At 40.0% G+C, this 18,464-nt stretch overlaps 1 protein-coding gene across 6 annotated transcripts; it reads right to left on the bottom strand.

The window, feature by feature from the left end:
- Positions 1-1,203: 1,203 nt before the first annotated feature.
- LOC103445907 (G-type lectin S-receptor-like serine/threonine-protein kinase CES101) lies at positions 1,204-17,675 on the bottom strand. 6 transcript variants are annotated; one of them, XM_070807133.1, is made up of 7 exons: positions 16,393-17,675; positions 16,183-16,314; positions 15,905-16,107; positions 15,605-15,815; positions 15,251-15,488; positions 14,985-15,135; positions 1,204-1,726 (listed from the first exon to the last, which is right to left on the bottom strand). In XM_070807133.1, exons 1-7 carry the CDS (start codon positions 17,597-17,599, stop codon positions 1,424-1,426), a joined length of 2,445 nt encoding a protein of 814 aa, XP_070663234.1. In that variant the 5' UTR covers positions 17,600-17,675; the 3' UTR covers positions 1,204-1,423. The 6 variants fall into 6 exon arrangements, with proteins under 6 accessions (XP_070663234.1, XP_028965889.1, XP_070663236.1 ...); XM_029110056.2 differs by lacking the exon at positions 1,204-1,726 and adding an exon at positions 14,370-14,895 and having other exon boundaries at positions 16,183-16,293; XM_070807135.1 differs by lacking the exon at positions 1,204-1,726 and adding an exon at positions 14,370-14,895 and having other exon boundaries at positions 15,048-15,135; positions 16,393-17,674.
- Between the last annotated feature and the right edge of the window lie 789 nt (positions 17,676-18,464).

Below are 18,464 nucleotides of genomic sequence, written 5' to 3'. Positions count from 1 at the left end.
AATCACATCATTCAATTTTGGTTACTAATCATGCATTTATGTATGTATGGTGACCTATCTCCTGAGTATGCCATGGGGGAAAACTTTTCTACAAAATCTGACGTTATAGCTTTGGAGTATTAACACTTGAGATTATCTGGAACGAAAAATAATAGCATCTACAATGATCGCGTGCTCAATATAGTTAGATAGGTATGTCAAATAAAATCCTTCTATGATTAAAATGTTTCCTCTTTGAGGTGAGACTTAGAGAGTCTGATATCCTAAATGAATATAAGGTTATTTCAGGCTTGGGGCTATGGAAAGAAGGTGCACGGCTAAAATTAATGGATCCAATGCTAGGCGATTCATGTACGAAGATCAGTTGATAAGATGCATCAATGTTGGTCTGGTATGCGTGGAAGAAGATGCACCTGATCAGCTCACCATGTCCGATGTCATATGTATGTAGATAAATGAAAGCACGTCGTTACCTGTACCAACAAGGCCAGCATTTTTTACAGGAAGAAAAGAGCTTGAATTGAATACAATATGTGGAAACAAATCAAAAGTTTTATCAGGAAATGGCTTGTCCTATTCTGACATAGTAGGAAGATGAAGGTATAGTACTAACATGTCTGGTGTTCCTCAATATACTCGCTTCCATAGGTGTAAAGATACTTGATCTGGAAAATAAATTTTGATTTGAGACCTTGGGCCTGAGGAAGAAGGTGGCTAACTCACTAAGCTGTTTCCTCAGAGGCACATCAACCGTAATTATCTGATGTTTTATTTTCAATGTAACTTTGTGTTCCTTGTAAAAGTTTGTTACGTTTTTATAATATAATTTCTCCTTTCAGTTTATGCACTCGTATAATTTCTTTTTTCTGTCATATCATCGATATTTCACTTGATATTTCAACCCATGTCAGTATTTATGGTAAATCTATATATATGCCAAAAGGTCCTTAATTAACTACTGTCCCTTGCTGGCTTTAGGAAAAAGGAATGTATGACCTTGTATGGTTAAAGGGTTTGAGTTGTGTGGACATGAAATTATTTTTATAAAATTGTAAGAGGATCGTATGAATTGGCACTACTACCACTGCTGCGTACCCTGATCAGGTAGATTCTTTAAACACATAACATTAGTATCGTTCATCTTGCTTAATCTATTTGTTATTATATATAAATGAACGTTTTACAGGCTTACAGCAGAGAACAGAGAGCACACAATGCCAACAGCCATTATAATTGATCTTACCACAGGTAAATTAGAGTCTGGAAAAAGTAATTTTCCAACTAAATGAGTTCCACCATACAAATAAAAGCAAGTAAAAATACAGGCAACTGAAGTAGATTACTGAACGGGTGTGGGGAAGAATCTCGCCAAAGGTTCAATATCTGATTCCTTTCAAAACCGTAAACATAATACTATGTTAATTCATCGTGGGACATCAGTGGAATTGGACAACTCATTTGTGGAAAAAATTTCTGATTTTTTTCCACTCAGACCAGCTTCAACCACATTTCTTCCTGTAAAAAATGCTGGCTTTCCAGGTAATGGCAATGGTGTGCTTTGATTTGTCAACATAGATACGAACATGGTAGGCCGATCAGCTGCAGTTTCTTCCACGCATAGCAGAGTAACGTGAACGCATCTTAACAATTGATCTTTGATACATGAATCGCCTAATGTTGGATCCATTAATTCTAGAACTGTGCCTTCCTTCCATAATTCCCATGCCTGCAACAAACAAATTGTTAGAGTTTTGATTATGATGTTTGTGGTGATTTGTGATGAAAAAAATAAATAAAGGAAAATGGATTTTTAGTCAGGAATTTCAGTAAGCGAAACGTTGCTGCTCTACTGCATTTCATTCATCATCATTCTCCAACATTCTTCTCTGCATATAAGCAGAAGTACAAGGGTAGTCAAGGCTACAGTTGCATTAAGCAATCCTAGCCTTTTATCTGTTCTAATCTAAGCCTTACACGTACCCTACATGACTAAGCCTTTACCTGCTAGCCTTATCAGAGAGTAGCCGTTACAAGAAAAAAAAAAAAAACAAAGTAGCCGTTACAAATTAAACTAAAAGCTAGCCGTTGCCGTTTTGAATTCCATCAAGTCCTGCCTTCGAAACTCGAAGGGTGAAACAACTTACATATTTCATCACAAAGTGCCAATTCCAATTCCTACACATTAAGAAAAAGGAAACGCTGTGGTCCTAATTTGTTGCCATGCAGCGTGAGCTAGCTGATTCAAAAACAACTCTGCAGTTTATATTAGTTTAACCTTAAAAGTAGAAAAAGATACACAAATGTGATCATGAGGAATATATTCACCAGTAGCAACCAAATTCAAACATGGTGTTCAATTTTCCCGGATTTTCTCGCAACTCAAATGGAGGATAAGAAAAGGGGAGTTAGGGGCACAGGATTAACTCACGAGCTGTCTGTCAATATAGGGCTCTGTACAGGTGACCCGTCTCTCTCCCCCTATTTCTCTTTTGGCTGTTCTCCCTTCTTTCTTTCCCCCTCTTTTTTCTCTTTTCTGTTCTTGTTTCCTTATTCCTCCAGTTTTTATCCGTTCCTTCTAGCATCCTAGCCCTCTCTTTCTCTGTTTTTTAATGTAGACAGATCAAGTTTCTTAGCTCAAAAAAGGATAACGTTGACGAGAATTTTCATTCATTTCTTGGTAAAGTAAATAAATGGAAAAGAAAAGGATAGAAAAAAAAAAGAGAAAACTAGGTGCACGCGACTACCGAGATCAATAGAAAAATATGTTTGACAAAATGAAACCATTGGAAAAAAAAAATCGTCAATTGTTGGAGAGATTATTTAGTGTGATTGCAACACGGAGTGATACACCACGTATCACTATATAATTGGTAGGATATGTGTGTTAAAAAGTTAACAATTTAAAAAATAAAATTTCTCACCACTTACATAAAAACACCTAGTCACAATGAAAAATTTCTCCAATTGTTGTAATAATATGGATGCCCACACGTTGAAAGGAGAAGAAGAAACAAGCGGTTGATGACAAAACCACCAATAATTCACTTACAACAAATCACTAGCAAAGTGGTGGATTACAAGGTCACCAACTATTCACCTACAACAATTCACTAACAAAGTGGTGGATGACAAAAATGTTTGGTGCAAGGAACATTGGAGTTTAAGAATGAAGTGAAACTCATATCTGAACTTCAACATACGAACCTTGTTCAACTTTTGGGGCTTTGCATTCATGGTGTACATTAGAAGCTAGTATGCCAAACAGAAGTCTAAACTGCGTTTTATTTGTTTGGGAATTGATGCTATCACTGTAATCTGATATTGAAAAATGCATTATCTTACTCTCTCTATGTATTGTTCAGATTCAGAGAGAAGCAGTATACTAGATTGGAAGAAGCGTTTCAATATAATTGCCGGAAATGCTCTGGTATTGCTTTACACAAATATTCAAGATTGAAGGTTATTCATAGAGATCTTAAAACTAGTAAGATGGAAATATGAACCTCATAATTTCTGACTTTGGTATGGTAAGGATTTTCACGCATTATGAACTCGAAGGAAGCACAAATAGGATAGATGGGACATAGTAAGTTATAAATAAGAAGTGCATTCTTATCTCATCATTCACTTTTGGTCACTAATCATGCATTTATGTATGTATAAACTAAATCGTGCCTTCTTCTATATTTGCAGAGACTACATGTCCCCTGAGTATACCATGGGGGAAACAGATCTACAAAATCTGACATATGTAGCTTCGGAGTTTAATGCTTGAGATTATATCTGGAAGGAAAAATAATAGATTCTACAATTCCGACCGCATGCTCAATATAGTAGGATACGTATGTCAAATAAAATCTTTGTATGATTAAAATGTTCCTCTTTGAAGTGAGATTTAGAGAATCTGATATCCTAAATGATTAAAATGTTTCCTCTTTAAAATTAATTGATCCAATGCAAGACAATTCATGTACTTCAGATCAGTTCATAAGATGCATCAATGTTGGTCTGCTATGCATGGAAGAAGATGCAACTGATCGGCCCACCACGTCCGATGTCATATCTATGTTGCCAATTGAAAGTATGCCATTACCTGTACCAACAAGGCCAACATTTTTTACAAGAAGATAAGTGGTTGAATCGAATATCAGAATTATCGGCAATTATCAGCATTTTCTTGGAGGTTTCTGTGAATGGATTAGTCATCGCAATTTTTTTTTTGTAGAATTATCACTAATTATTATTGGTGTAGAGTTTGCATATCAACAGGGTTGACATTGTCTTTGGTTGGAAAGTGACAGTTTTAGTGTTATTTATGCTCTTCGACTGTCTAATTTTGATCCTTCTTAGCATCTTCGTACGCAATGGTCTATATGTTTAGATTGCATTTGGAAAATGACTTTCTACGCATCTCACATATATTACTAAGGAAATCTTGTTGCGGACAATTTTGCTAATTTGGGCTAGTTTTCTCCATCTTTATTATGACATGATTTTCCTCTGCCAGCGGCTCATACTGTTTTGTTTTCAGACTATGTTGGCTTGCCTAACTACCGCTTCACAAATTAATGTGCATCTCGGCATCCAAGTTTGTTTCACTTGCTTTTTTTTCCCTAACTTTATGGTGATGTTCAACTTGTTTTTCAGGTTTAGACCTTTAGGTTTGGTTTTAGAAGGGTTAGGTTTCATGTTCTCCCCTTTTCTGGAAAAGGATCTGGCGATGATCCTTTTCCTAGGGATCCTGTGATCTCATCCATTCATCGTACATCATGCGGTCAGAAATCATTTCAAAATTTAAAATTTAAAATTAAATATGAATAATACCTAACGACAACTAATCGTACGATATACGATGAACGGGTGAGATCCCGAGATCCCTAGGAAAAGGATCCGGCCCTTTTCTTTGTATCATCCTTGTTTTTTTTTTTTTTTTTTAGAAGGGAAGGGAAAGGTTTATGTCCCCCTTCTTTTTCGTATATTCTTTTTTGTTGTCTCTGTTTTATGAGAGATAAAGTTTATATCCCTCTAACTAGGTGTAACTTATTTTCTCGTTATCAATAAAATCTCTCGTATCATCAAGGTTTCTCAAAAAAAAAATAAAAATAAATAAATTGAATATAATAAGTGGAAATGAAACACTGTAGGAGGAAGGAGAGACCTAGAAGTAAGAGTCATAATTGTAGACATCGAAATTGCGGTGAAATAAATGTTCACCAACGCATTAAAATTTTGACGTGTCAAGGCATACATGGCATATGCCACGTGTCATACAAATTGTACACATGGTGTGTGACTCAACAAAATAAAAAGAAATACCCTTGGAGGATTACATAAGTTTTTCTTCTCATTTTGGGCAATGACAAGGCAAGCATATTTCAATCCATTGAAGATCAAAACAAGGTTTTCTTCTCATTTTGGGCAATGACAAAGCGTGCACATATCAAGTTTAAAATGATATTGAGTGGAAAATTAGGCCATAAAATTACCACTTCAAGTTTAAAATTGTATTAAGTGGGAAATTAGGCAATGGTGCTTGGAAAAGAAAAAAATATTTTGTGGTGGTGATTCATTCTCAAAGCCTATAAATAGGCTTCTACATCAAGGTATCATGAACCAATTCACAAATACATTTCTCTACTCCCAAAATGGAAGAGAATACTCCCCACACATCCAAAATCCTTGAAGCTTTGAAACTCTAAAGCTTTCAAGCATCCAACCTCCCAAATTCCAGCAAATCCCGAAGGATCAAGAAAGCCCTCTTCGTTCTTCGTCAAATCCTCCTTCAAGATCAAGCCCTAACGGCCCTTGAAGAACTTCCACCAATTCAAGATCAAGCCTCGACGGCCCTTGAAGAAAGTGTTCAACAAATCCACACAACTGTTCATCCTAAGATCAAGCCCCAACGGCCCTTTGGATCAACAACATCAATAAATCCACATAACTGTTCATCCTAAGATCAAGCCCCAACGGCCCTTTGGATCAACAACATCAACAAATCCACACAATTGTTCATCCTAAGATCAAGCCCCAACGGCCCTTTGGATCAAGAACATCAACAAATCCACACAACTGTTCATCAAAAGATCAAGCCCCGACGACCCTTTTGGATCAACAACATCACCAAATCCACATAACTGTTCATCAAAAGATCAAGCCCCAACGGCCCTTTGGATCAACAACATCAACAAATCCACACAACTGTTCATCCTAAGATCAAGCCCCAACGGCCCTTTGGATCAACAACATCAATAAATCCACACAACTGTTCTTTCAAGATCAAGCCCCGACGGCCCTTGAAGAAAGTGTTCTTCGTTCTTCGTTCATCGTTCTTCCAAGATCAAGCCCCAACGGCCCTTTGGATCAACAATCATCCACCAATTCAAGATCAAGCCCCGACGGCCCTTGAATAAAGTGTTCTTCGTTCTTCGTTCATCGTTCTTCCAAGATCAAGCCCCGACGACCCTTGGATCAACAAGCCACCGTTCTTCAAGATCAAGCCCAAAAGCCCTTGAAGATCCGTTCATCACTGTTCTTCAAGATCAAGCCCAAAAGCCCTTGAAGATCCGCTCATCACCGTTATTCAAGATCAAGCCTCAACGGCCCTTGAAGAAACACTCATCCGCAAGATCAAGCCCCAACGGCTCCTTGAAGATTCGCTCAAATCCACCTTCGAAGATCAAGCCCACGGCCCTTGAAGAAACTTCCAACAGTTCATCCAAAATCAAGCCTCGACGGCCCTTGGATCAACGAAACATCCACAAATCAACACCTTACGGAGATCGAATCAGAAGATCAAAATAGAGAGAGATTGTAACCCAAAATCATCAAATACATAATATTATTTTGTGCACGTTGTTCTTGTCTCTTTCGTTTCAGGAATTTTCCGTGTTCACAAATTGGCACGCCCGGTGGGACCATCTCTACCTCTCATCTCTTTCTCCGTTCAAGGAATCCAAACACACCTCAAAGTCAATGGCATCAAGCAAGGGACAAGCCGTTCTCGCAACCACTGAGGGAAGGATCCTAAGCACTTCTGCCGCAAACGGACAATCCATTGGCGCCACAACTGCTCCTCAAAATGCCACTTCAAAATTGGTGCCGCTAAAAAGGGGAGCATCAAAGGTGTGAGTCTGTCATCAACCTGACCTCGCTGGGGGCACCAAAGCATGATGCTGAGGCACACAAGATGACATCCCAAAGCAGCCAACGACGTTCTTCATCAGCATCCTGGATGTCTAAAGGAAAGTCACGTCTATTGGTCGCACAAGTCATGACTATCGGCGTTACCTCTATTGAAGAACAACTGGCTCAAATTAATGAAGCAATTGCAAGGCTAACACAGATTGTGGAAGAAAAAGACTTGCAAATCGCTGCACTCGTTAGCTGACTGGAGCCACAGGACGGCTAAAACCCTAACCCAGAAGATGAGCCTATGGTGGAGAGAATCGATGTGAAGCCGGAGCCAGACCAAGAAGCGGCACTCATGAGATCTCTTTCTATCCAGCAGTTGCAAGAGATGATTGCCAGCACCGTCAAGGCACAGTACGAAGGGAGCTCAAATACCTCCAGGTTGTACTCAAAGCCTTATTCAAAAAAGATTGATGCCCTAAAGATGTCGAGGGGATATCAACCACCAAAGTTCATGCAGTTTGATGGAAAAGGAAACCCAAAGCAGCACGTTGCACATTTCGTCGAAACTTGCAACAACGTGGGGACGGAGGGAGACTACCTCGCCAAGCAGTTTGTGTGCTCGGTGAAAGGAAACGCCTTTGAGTGGTACACGGACCTAGAGCCTGAGTTCATCAACAGCTGGGAACAGTTGGAAAGGGAATTCCTCAACCGTTTCTACAGCACCCGCCGCACTGTGAGCATGCTAGAGCTAATGAGCACAAAGCAGTGGAAGGACGAGCCAGTCATTGACTACATCAACAGATGGCGCACTCTAAGCCTCGACTGTAAAGACAGGCTATCGGAAACCTCTTCAATCGAGATGTGCATCCAAGGCATGCAATGGGGTTTGCAATACATCCTTCAAGGCATTAAACCACGGACCTTCGAGGAATTAGCCACCCGCGCCCATGATATGGAGTTGAGCATCGCCCATCATGGGAAGAAGGAACCGATCGCCGACTACAAGAACGACAAAATTCTTGAGACAAAGGTGGAGATTCTACGTGGAAATCCACCAAGGAAGCAATGACAGTCAACACATCTCCCGTCAAAATCCCTACACGAGGCAAGGCAATTCAAGCTGAAGCTTTGCGTGATCAAGAGATGAGTAGACGCATTTTGAAGGAGCTTGAGGAGAAAACTTATCCATTCCCCGACTCTGATGTGGTTGCCATGTTAGAAGACTTGCTGGAAAAGAAGGTGATCGGCTTGCCTGAGTGCAGACGGCCAGAAGAGATGAATCGCACCGACAGTCCAAGGTACTGTAAATTCCACCGCTTCATCAGTCATCCGACAGAAAAGTGCTTCGTGCTGAAAGATCTCATCATGAAGCTGGCTCAGAAAGGAATCATCGAGCTAGATTTTGACGATGTGGTGAAGTCAAACTATACCACCATCACTTCTGGCTCTTTTGACTCAAAATTTTTACCTCAACCTCAGGGGGCATCCTCTAAGACAAGCAAAGTTGAAGGATGGACTCAAGTCACTCCTAAGAAATTGCACAAGAAGCATACATCTCATCCACAAGTCCGCCAATCGGAAAGGGGGCAAAGCAGCTCTTGTCAACCTTCAAAGCAACGTGAACGTGTTGAAGATGATGAAATTTCAACACATAGATCGTCCATCCCCATCACGATGCGCGATTTCTTTTCCAAAGACTTCTTCAATCACTCGGTCAAGGCTCCTTGCTATGAAGATTGTGAGGAACGCCTCTCCAAAATTGCTTGACAAAATTCACAAATTCTCCTCGCCCGCACGAGTCTAAACTGCATGGCACAAAGCTCCTGGTTTGCACGAGCATAAAAGGCAACACCAATGCTCCTTGTTCGCACGAGCCTAAACTGCACGAACCAATGCTCCTTGTTCGCACGAGCCTAAACTGCACGAACCAAAGCTCCTTGCCCGCACGAGTCTAAACTGCATGGCACAAAGCTCCTGGTCTGCACGAGCATAAAAGGCAACATCAACGCTCCTGACCCGTACGAGCATAAAAGGCGACATCAACGCTCTTGGTTTGCACGAGCATAAAAGGCAACACCAAAGCTCCTGGCCCGCAAGAGCATAAACTGTGTACGGCAAAATCATCATCAAAATCACTGTTAAATTCATCACTCATTTGAACTACGTTATGGCTTGATCTCTTCTTTGGAAAGGTACGTAGGCGGCTCGAACATTCAATTTCGAGTTCAGTCATATCAAAATAAAAAAAAAATATAAAAGTTTTATTAAAGAAAGTCAATTTTATTACAAAAGAATAAATAAATAAATACATATGTTATTATGTATTTACAAAAAAAACAAAAAAAAAAAAACAAAAAAAAAAAACAAAACAAAACAAATGCATTGAGAGAAATAAAGTCCGTTTTTATTTATTTTTTCTGGAAATTTTACATAAATTTGCATTATACATACTTTAAAAAAAAAACAAATCAAATTTACAAGAGGGGATCTTCAAGGACGATCAGGTGCCGCCTCACCACTCGGCAGAGCTCCAGAAATGAGAGGCGCTGGAGGTTGACTGTTTGAAGCCACACCACTCGGCGGAACTCCAAGAAGAAGAGGAGCCAAAGGTTGATCATTTGGAGCTTCATTACGCGATACAGCCCCAGAAGACGAAGGCAAATGCTGCTGGAACAAACCCACAAACCTCTTATGATCAAGTAAAATCTGACCATCAGATTCCTGCATCTGGTTAATCTTCCTCTTCATGTTTGTCGCATAGCTATGTGCGAGCTTATGCAACTGTTTATTCTCCTGCTTGAGCCCTCTAATCTCCTGTTTGAGACTCATCACTTCAGCCGCCAATGATTCAACTTGACGGGTTCGAGCAAATAGGCGTTGGCCCATATTAGACACAGAACCTGCACACTGCACACTGAGAGCCAGAGAATCCTTAACAGCCAACTCATCAGACCGTTTGGAAAGTAGTCTGTTATCTTTGGGAGTGACAAGGTTTCGGGCCACCACCGCAGCGGTTATATCATTCTTCACCATCGAATCCCCAACGGTAAGAGGACCCATAGGGGATATGAAGGATGGGCGCCATATGTTATCTGGAGAAGACGGGACTACCTCTTCACCAAGGTTCAAATCAAAACGACGGTCGGAGGGTCCAGACATTTTCAAAGGTGTTGAAGAAAGAAGAGGTCGGACAAATCAAGATCTTAGAAGTGCAAGAAGGGAGTTTCTACAAGCGAAAGTTCAAGTGTGCTTTGAAACAAACTGCGTGCCTCTATAAAGATCAACACTCGACGGGATTTCAAAGATGGAAGAGGCGAGCTCAGAATTCGAAGAGGCCAATTCAAAAATCAAAGAGGTAAGCTCAGAAATCGGAGAAGCATCTTGCTCTTCCAGACGCGTTAGCACCCGTCACGCGCAAACTCAGCTTTGCGGAAATCACGGGCAATTTGTTAAAACGCCAATCCCAGATATCGAAAAGGCGCCAGTCTTTTTCAGCTTCGTCAGCACCCGTCACGCGCAAACTCAACTTTGCGGAAATCACGGGCAATTTGTTGAAGCGACGATCCCAGATATCGAAGAGGCGCTAGTCTTTTTCAGCCTCGTCAACACCTGTCACATGCACACTCAGCTTGACGAAAATTACGGACAATTTGTCGAAGATTTCTGATAAAGAAGAAAGCACGTGAAGCCATACTGATCAATCACGCATTGGTTGCCGACACGAGTAAAAGAATAGTACCTCTACAGGTACTAAAGAATTTCCTATAACTGTCCACCTTCACCCTCCATAGCAAGGCAGACATACATAACCTTTCTTCATCTCCGAGAACCTTTCTTCATCTCCGAGAATACCTTCCCAACGAAGCCTCTCGAGTCACTCAGTGTTTCTTATTCCTTGGGGTACCTCTGCAAACAAATGACACCAAAGCAAAAGTATTTCATATCACCAGGGTAGAAAGCAAGAGTATCTCATATCATGCGTTCTCCCTGTCCTTTCCTTTGTCCTTGTTCTTACCTACAAAGACAAGGATAAAGAAAACAATATGCCGGAACCTCCACTCAAACTCGGATGCCACATTTGCCTGGAGAACAGATAAGGCAAGTGAAAATGATACCTTGCAGCATGTGGAGACAACATGCAGAAGAAACAAGCAGAGAAGAATGCAGTCTTCACAGTCAGCTCAGCAGAAGGAGTTCGAGCTGAGGAACTCAAGAAACTGCCACATCTGCCTAAAGAAACAAGCAGAGAATAATGCAGCCTGCACAGTCAACTCAGCAGAAGGAGTCTGAGCTGAAGAACTCGAGAAGATGTTACATTCTGCTAGAAGAATAGATAAGACAAGGGAAAATGATACATTGAAGCATGTGGAGACAAGCACAACAAAGCACGTGCCGATTCATCCGCTACTTCTTCAAAATCAAAAGTATCTCATATCATCAGGTTTGCAAGCACTCTGGGTGGAGGACTCGTTTTGACCCTCAAATTCTTGGGTCGACTTGCTAGGCGTTGTGGGCTGCATGTGTCGTTTCACCACCCTTGAATCAAATCCTTAAAGATCAAGTCACCAACTGGAAGAAGAGCCCATCAATCTTGAAGATCATACCATTGACCAAACTGCTCAGGTGTGAATTAGAAAGATTGAACAAAGCAACAAGTCGTCACCTTCACCTTGTGCCTGCTTGCCATGTGTTCGAGTCAACCTTCAAGAATCAAGCCTCAACAGCCCTTGAAGAAGTTTCATGCCAAATTCAAGATCAAGCCTCGACGGCCCTTGAGGAAATCACAAGTCCGATTCAAGATCAAGCGTCCACCATATTTGAATCAAATCCAGTTCAAGAATAAGTTGTAGAAAATCAACAATTGGAGGAATCCAAAAAATCCTCCAACCCAGTTCAAGATCAAAGCTGTGGAAAGTCAACAAAACGCAAAAACAAATACGTGCCGATTCATCCACTACCAAAGCCAAAGATCATCTACCACATAAAACTCCTTGTGGTCCAATTTCAACCTTCAAGATCAAGCCTCGACGGCCATTGAAGAAATTTCAAACAAAGTCCAAGAACAAGCCTCAACGGCCCTTGAAGAAATCTCCAGCCCAATTCAAGATCAAGCCTCGATAGCCCTTGGATTGACATTTACAGTAAGGGACTTCAAAACGCATCTCCTACACGTGACAAGCACATGTATACGACACACCTTGAAGTGGGGGCATTTGTAGACATCGAAATTGCGGTGAAATAAATGTTCACCAACGCATTAAAATTTTGACGTGTCAAGGCATACATGGCATATGCCACGTGTCATACAAATTGTACACATGGTGTGTGACTCAACAAAATAAAAAGAAATACCCTTGGAGGATTACACAAGTTTTTCTTCTCATTTTGGGCAATGACAAGGCAAGCACATTTCAATCCATTGAAGATCAAAACAAGGTTTTCTTCTCATTTTGGGCAATGACAAAGCATGCACATATCAAGTTTAAAATGATATTGAGTGGAAAATTAGGCCATAAAATTACCACTTCAAGTTTAAAATTGTATTAAGTGGGAAATTAGGCAATGGTGCTTGGAAAAGAAAAAAATATTTTGTGGTGGTGATTCATTCTCAAAGCCTATAAATAGGCTTCTACATCAAGGTATCATGAACCAATTCACAAATACATTTCTCTACTCCCAAAATGGAAGAGAATACTCCGCACACATCCAAAATCCTTGAAGCTTTGAAACTCTAAAGCTTTCAAGCATCCAACCTCCCAAATTCCAGCAAATCCCGAAGGATCAAGAAAGCCCTCTTCGTTCTTCGTCAAATCCTCCTTCAAGATCAAGCCTTAACGGCCCTTGAAGAACTTCCACCAATTCAAGATCAAGCCTCGACGGCCCTTGAAGAAAGTGTTCAACAAATCCACACAACTGTTCATCCTAAGATCAAGCCCCAACGGCCCTTTGGATCAACAACATCAATAAATCCACATAACTGTTCATCCTAAGATCAAGCCCCAACGGCCCTTTGGATCAACAACATCAACAAATCCACACAATTGTTCATCCTAAGATCAAGCCCCAACGGCCCTTTGGATCAAGAACATCAACAAATCCACACAACTGTTCATCAAAAGATCAAGCCCCGACGACCCTTTTGGATCAACAATATCACCAAATCCACATAACTGTTCATCCTAAGATCAAGCCCCAACGGCCCTTTGGATCAACAACATCAACAAATCCACACAACTGTTCATCCTAAGATCAAGCCCCAACGGCCCTTTGGATCAACAACATCAATAAATCCACACAACTGTTCTTTCAAGATCAAGCCCCGACGGCCCTTGAAGAAAGTTTTCTTCGTTCTTCGTTCATCGTTCTTCCAAGATCAAGCCCCAACGGCCCTTTGGATCAACAATCATCCACCAATTCAAGATCAAGCCCCGACGGCCCTTGAATAAAGTGTTCTTTGTTCTTCGTTCATCGTTCATCGTTCTTCCAAGATCAAGCCCCGACGGCCCTTGGATCAACAAGCCACCGTTCTTCAAGATCAAGCCCAAAAGCCCTTGAAGATCCGTTCATCACTGTTCTTCAAGATCAAGCCCAAAAGCCCTTGAAGATCCGCTCATCACCGTTATTCAAGATCAAGCCTCAACGGCCCTTGAAGAAACACTCATCCGCAAGATCAAGCCCCAACGGCTCCTTGAAGATTCGCTCAAATCCACCTTCGAAGATCAAGCCCACAACCCTTGAAGAAACTTCCAACAGTTCATCCAAAATCAAGCCTCGACGGCCCTTGGATCAACGAAACATCCACAAATCAACACCTTATGGAGATCGAATTAGAAGATCAAAATAGAGAGAGATTGTAACCCAAAATCATCAAATACAAATATTTGTTTGTGCACGTTGTTCTTGTCTCTTTCCTTTCAGGAAATTTTCGTGTTCACAATAATATTAGTAGGGAGAAAGAGAAAACCCTGCCTTCTTTCAGCCAAATGGCATGTCCGACTCCGATATAGTAGGAAGATGAAGGTATAGTACTAACATGCCTGGTGTTCCTCAGTACACTTGCTTCCATAGGTGTACCACATGATCTGGAAAATACGTTTTGATTTAAGACCTTGTGCCTGAGGAAGAAGGCGGCTAACTCACTAAGCTGTTTCCTCATAGGCACATCAACAGTAATTATATGAACTGGAACTGCTACCACTGCTGCATAACTTGATCAGGTAGATTCTAACACATGAAAGTATCATTCATCTTGCTTCATCCATTTGCTCTTATATATAACTGAACGTTTTACAGCAGAGAACAGAGAGCACATAATGCCAACAGCTATTATAGTTGATATTTCCACAGGTACATTAGTTTGTGAGGAAAAAGTAATTTTCCAACTAGAGTACTTCCATCATACATATAAAAGCAAGCAAAAATTCAGGCAAACCGTAAACATAGTAGGATGTAAATTCATCGCGGCACAGCAGTGTAATCAGATATCTCATTTGATGAAAAAAATTCTGATTTTTTTCCACCCGAACCATTTTCAACCACATTTCTTCCTGTAAAAAATGCTGCCTTTGCAGGCAATGGCAACGGTGAGCTTTGATTTGTCAACATAGATACGACATCTGACATGGTAGGCCGATCAGCTGCATTTTCTTCCACGCATAGTAGACCAACATGAACGCATCTTAACAATTGATCTTTGATACATGAATCGCCTAATGCTGGATCCATTAATTCTAGAACTGTGCCTTCCTTCCATAATTCCCATGCCTGAAACATGCAGGATTGTATTTAATTAGAAACACACCTAAAACCACGAACAAATTTTTTTTGTCGCAATTAAGATTGGAATGACATACATATCCTACTATATTAAGCAGGCGATCAGCATTGTAGAAGCTATTGTTTCTCCTGCCGCTTACAATTTCAAGCATTAACACTCCAAAACTATAAACATCAGATTTTATGGAAAAGAGGCCCTCCATGGCGTACTCGGGAGACATGTAACCACTATTACCAAATAGAAAAAAAAAACTTGTTTTAGTACTTCTGCATACATAAATAATCCATGTTATATAATATAGCAAACTGAAAGAAATGAAAGACCAATTTATTGTTTACTTACTATGTTCCGACAACCCTATTAGTATTTGCTTCTAGTTCATTATGCTTGAAAATCCTTGCCATACCAAAATCAGATATTTTGGGGTTCATATTTTCATCAAGTAGTATGTTACTTGCTTTTAAATCTCTATGAATTACAGTAACTCTTGAGTACTTGTGCAAGTAAAGCAATCCTTGAGCAATTCCTTCAATTATACTGAAACGCTTCTTCCAATCAAGTAGCGTGACTCTTGTTGAATCTGCTCAGTATATTGAAGAATTAGTAGATTGATAATTATCTGTGTATTTTTGATATATCACATAAACCCAAAACAAAATTAAATCAAGCAGTAGGATTAAAGGGAGTGTTACCAACCGAATAAAAAGTAGTCCAAACTTTTGTTTGGCATATACTCGTATATAAGCATCCTCTCTTCACCATGAATGCAAAATCCAAAAAGTTTGACAAGGTTTTTATGTTGGAGTTCATATATGAGTATCAATTCATTCTTAAACTCCAACGTTCCTTGCCCTGAACACTTTGAAAGCCTCTTAACTGCTACTTCTTGTCCTGTCACCAATTTTCCCTGAATTAATGATGCACAACAACTCACCTGATCAGCTTTAAGTTTGTGCATCAGTGGACGAAATAACACTTTATGATTTAAAACCTTACCTTATAAACCGGACCAAATCCCCCTTGTCCGAGCTTGTTTTCTTGTGAGAAATTACATGTGGCAGCCATTACAGATGCATAACTAAAGACACTTAAATCATGTCTCATATTTCCATCATTTTGACGTGCATTGGCATCAGTAGGCCGATCAGATCTCATTAAGTCAAGCAATTCATCCTCAATGATATTTGTCTCTTTCTCGCCTATTTAAATTAAGATAGAAAATTAATTTTACATTCATGACAAAAAATTTCATTGACGTGAATAAGTTTGTGTACCTGAAAGTGCAAATTTTCTTCTTCGTACTACATAGCAGGCGATGCAGGGGACCATTAGTAGTAGAGTAGCAACTGTGATACCAGTGCCAATAAATATCCGCTTTTTTGTACCTGCATTGATGAGTAAATGTACTTTCCATTTAATTGCATATACTAGTGTGCGTTTGTGTGTGTGAGGAAGGTATGATATAGAGACATATAGAAATTTACCATTACTGTGAGGTGACTTTGTTTTCAACATATTGAAATTTTGTGTACTATCACCGGTGAAGTCTTGTATGAACTCCCAGTTTATTCCGGTATAATATTGACATCCAGACTCATCATCTGCATTTAGAAAGGTGTATCCGAGGCACTCGCAATTTTTCCAACAAGAATCTTTACAATCACTAATACTTAGACTTTCATTAGAATCACTAGGGAAGGTTGAATCTGGGGTGGAATTTGTGGTGGTTGGTTTAAAGAAACCAGTTTTTAGCTCAAATATGTCACCAACATGTCTGCAAGTTGGCTTCTCCGCCCATCTCTGGCACCCTCCATCTGTGTTATAGCCATAACAGTTATCTGCTCTTGCAATATCAACTCCTCCATAGTCAAATAGCAGTCCACTTGAGGTTAAATACCATTCTGATGCAGAAGTCTGGCTTAGAGAGTAGTAAAAGAAGTAGTCTTCGTTTTTGTTCGAAACAATGCTAAAATTATACCTCCTCCTCAGCAGCTTAAATCTCTTATTTGTGAGGGCTCCACTAGTCCAGTAAACCACTCCGCGTCGCTTAATCTGCAATTCTTGCGTTTTGTAGTCCCATTCAAGAGTGAAAGGCTCCGGCTTTGGGTTGTAGTCGCTTGACCATGAAGTAAGTGACAACATGTGCCCGTTTCTATGGTTAACACCTAACATCATGCCTGGATAAAGGGTATCTGTTGGATGATCAAAACTTTGCCACAAAATCCGATTTTTCGATCCATGGATAGTGTTCACTTCTTGTAGGATAAAATTGCCAGAATCCAGTAGAGTAGCCACCACAGTACTAGTGTTAGTATTTGCAGTTTCTCTACTAGCAGAGTAAAGCTCCAACCGTGTCCTGCCTTGGTCCATAATTTTCAATGTTTTGTTCTTGTCCAAGGTAAGAACTCCTGTTGGGTATAAAACAGGTTTGTCTCGGCTAGCAATCCACCCTGTGTTACTAGTATCACGTGCCCATATGCACAACTGGCTGGAATTCGATTTGTCATATACACAGAAACCTAAGCAGAAGGTTCCCATTGCAGAACATAACCAAGTTGTGGAGTTGAGAGACTCACCTGGTTTGAGTGTGTCACCTGGTTTGTGTGTCACCTGTGCACTTGCAGCAGTATAATAATAAGTCCACACCACTAAGCTTGAAAATATGAGCAAGCAAGTTCTGCAGCTACCCATGAATGACTATAGAAAAGTATTATCTGCCTAACCTTTGTTCTTTGTTGGTTGTAACTGAGTGAGAAGCCCTAAATCTAAAGCAAATTATTAGGTCTGAAGTCATTTAAACTTTAAAGTTCAAGTGGCCGACAAAACTTTTAAGAAGATAACCAATCAACAAAATAGATGTAGAACAAGACAGAAGGACCACTTGTACCACTGAAACATACACGCACACAACTTTGGGTAAGGTTTCTTAAGATTGGAGGTACGCATGTTTCACGCACGTAAATATGTTGTTTGACAAACTAGCTAATTTTAGCTATATGTATTGTCTTGCTTATGTGAATTAAATTGGTTAGTAAACAAGACTGCATCAACTTTAAAGGAAATAAACTGTTGCGTTTGTACTGTGCAGAAACTCGATTCTTTTGCAGAGCCACTGTTGTGCAAGAGAAACTGGTGGTCTTGGAGATGAATATATATTAGTGAGTGGCGTTTATTATCATTATTAATGGTCACATGTTTACCTTTCTTTGCTCTCCGATTTGCTAGGTCTTTCTAACTGGATGATCGAACTAGATTCGAATAACATATTTTCAGAGGTATGCAATCACCAAAACTTGATTCTTGTTCTAAATTCATACATATGTTGGCATATCTATTTTCAATATCTGGTTACAAGTCATAATGTATTAGGATTTTACGTAGTTGGTATTTTTATGTTGAGTGACCTTAGTGGCATGTCTATTTACAATCTCTGCTTCTTGTTTAAATAACTCTTGGAGTTTTGTTCTGGTTGTTTCCCTTTTAATTCAACTTTCGTTGAGCGGAACATGTCTGTTTATGTTGATTATGTGTGGTCTATTTGAGGTATTTTCATCAT

Source organism: Malus domestica, chromosome 10, assembly GCF_042453785.1.
Source record: "Malus domestica chromosome 10, GDT2T_hap1".
Classification (NCBI taxonomy): domain Eukaryota; kingdom Viridiplantae; phylum Streptophyta; class Magnoliopsida; order Rosales; family Rosaceae; genus Malus; species Malus domestica.
Note: the sequence above shows the minus strand (reverse complement) of the source record. Positions and strands in the feature narration are given on the sequence as shown.

What these genes read in the sequence shown, in the direction of transcription:
- LOC103445907 (XM_070807132.1), bottom strand. Translation starts at nt 17,599, where the DNA reads ATGGGTAGCTGCAGAACTTGCTTGCTCATATTTTCAAGCTTAGTGGTG. An exon ending in AAAGTCACCTCACAGTAATG is followed by an intron (nt 16,315 to 16,392) that starts GTAAATTTCTAT and finishes TTAAATGGAAAG; the next exon opens with TACATTTACTCATCAATGCA. An exon ending in GATTTGGTCCGGTTTATAAG is followed by an intron (nt 15,816 to 15,904) that starts GTAAGGTTTTAA and finishes TCATTAATTCAG; the next exon opens with GGAAAATTGGTGACAGGACA.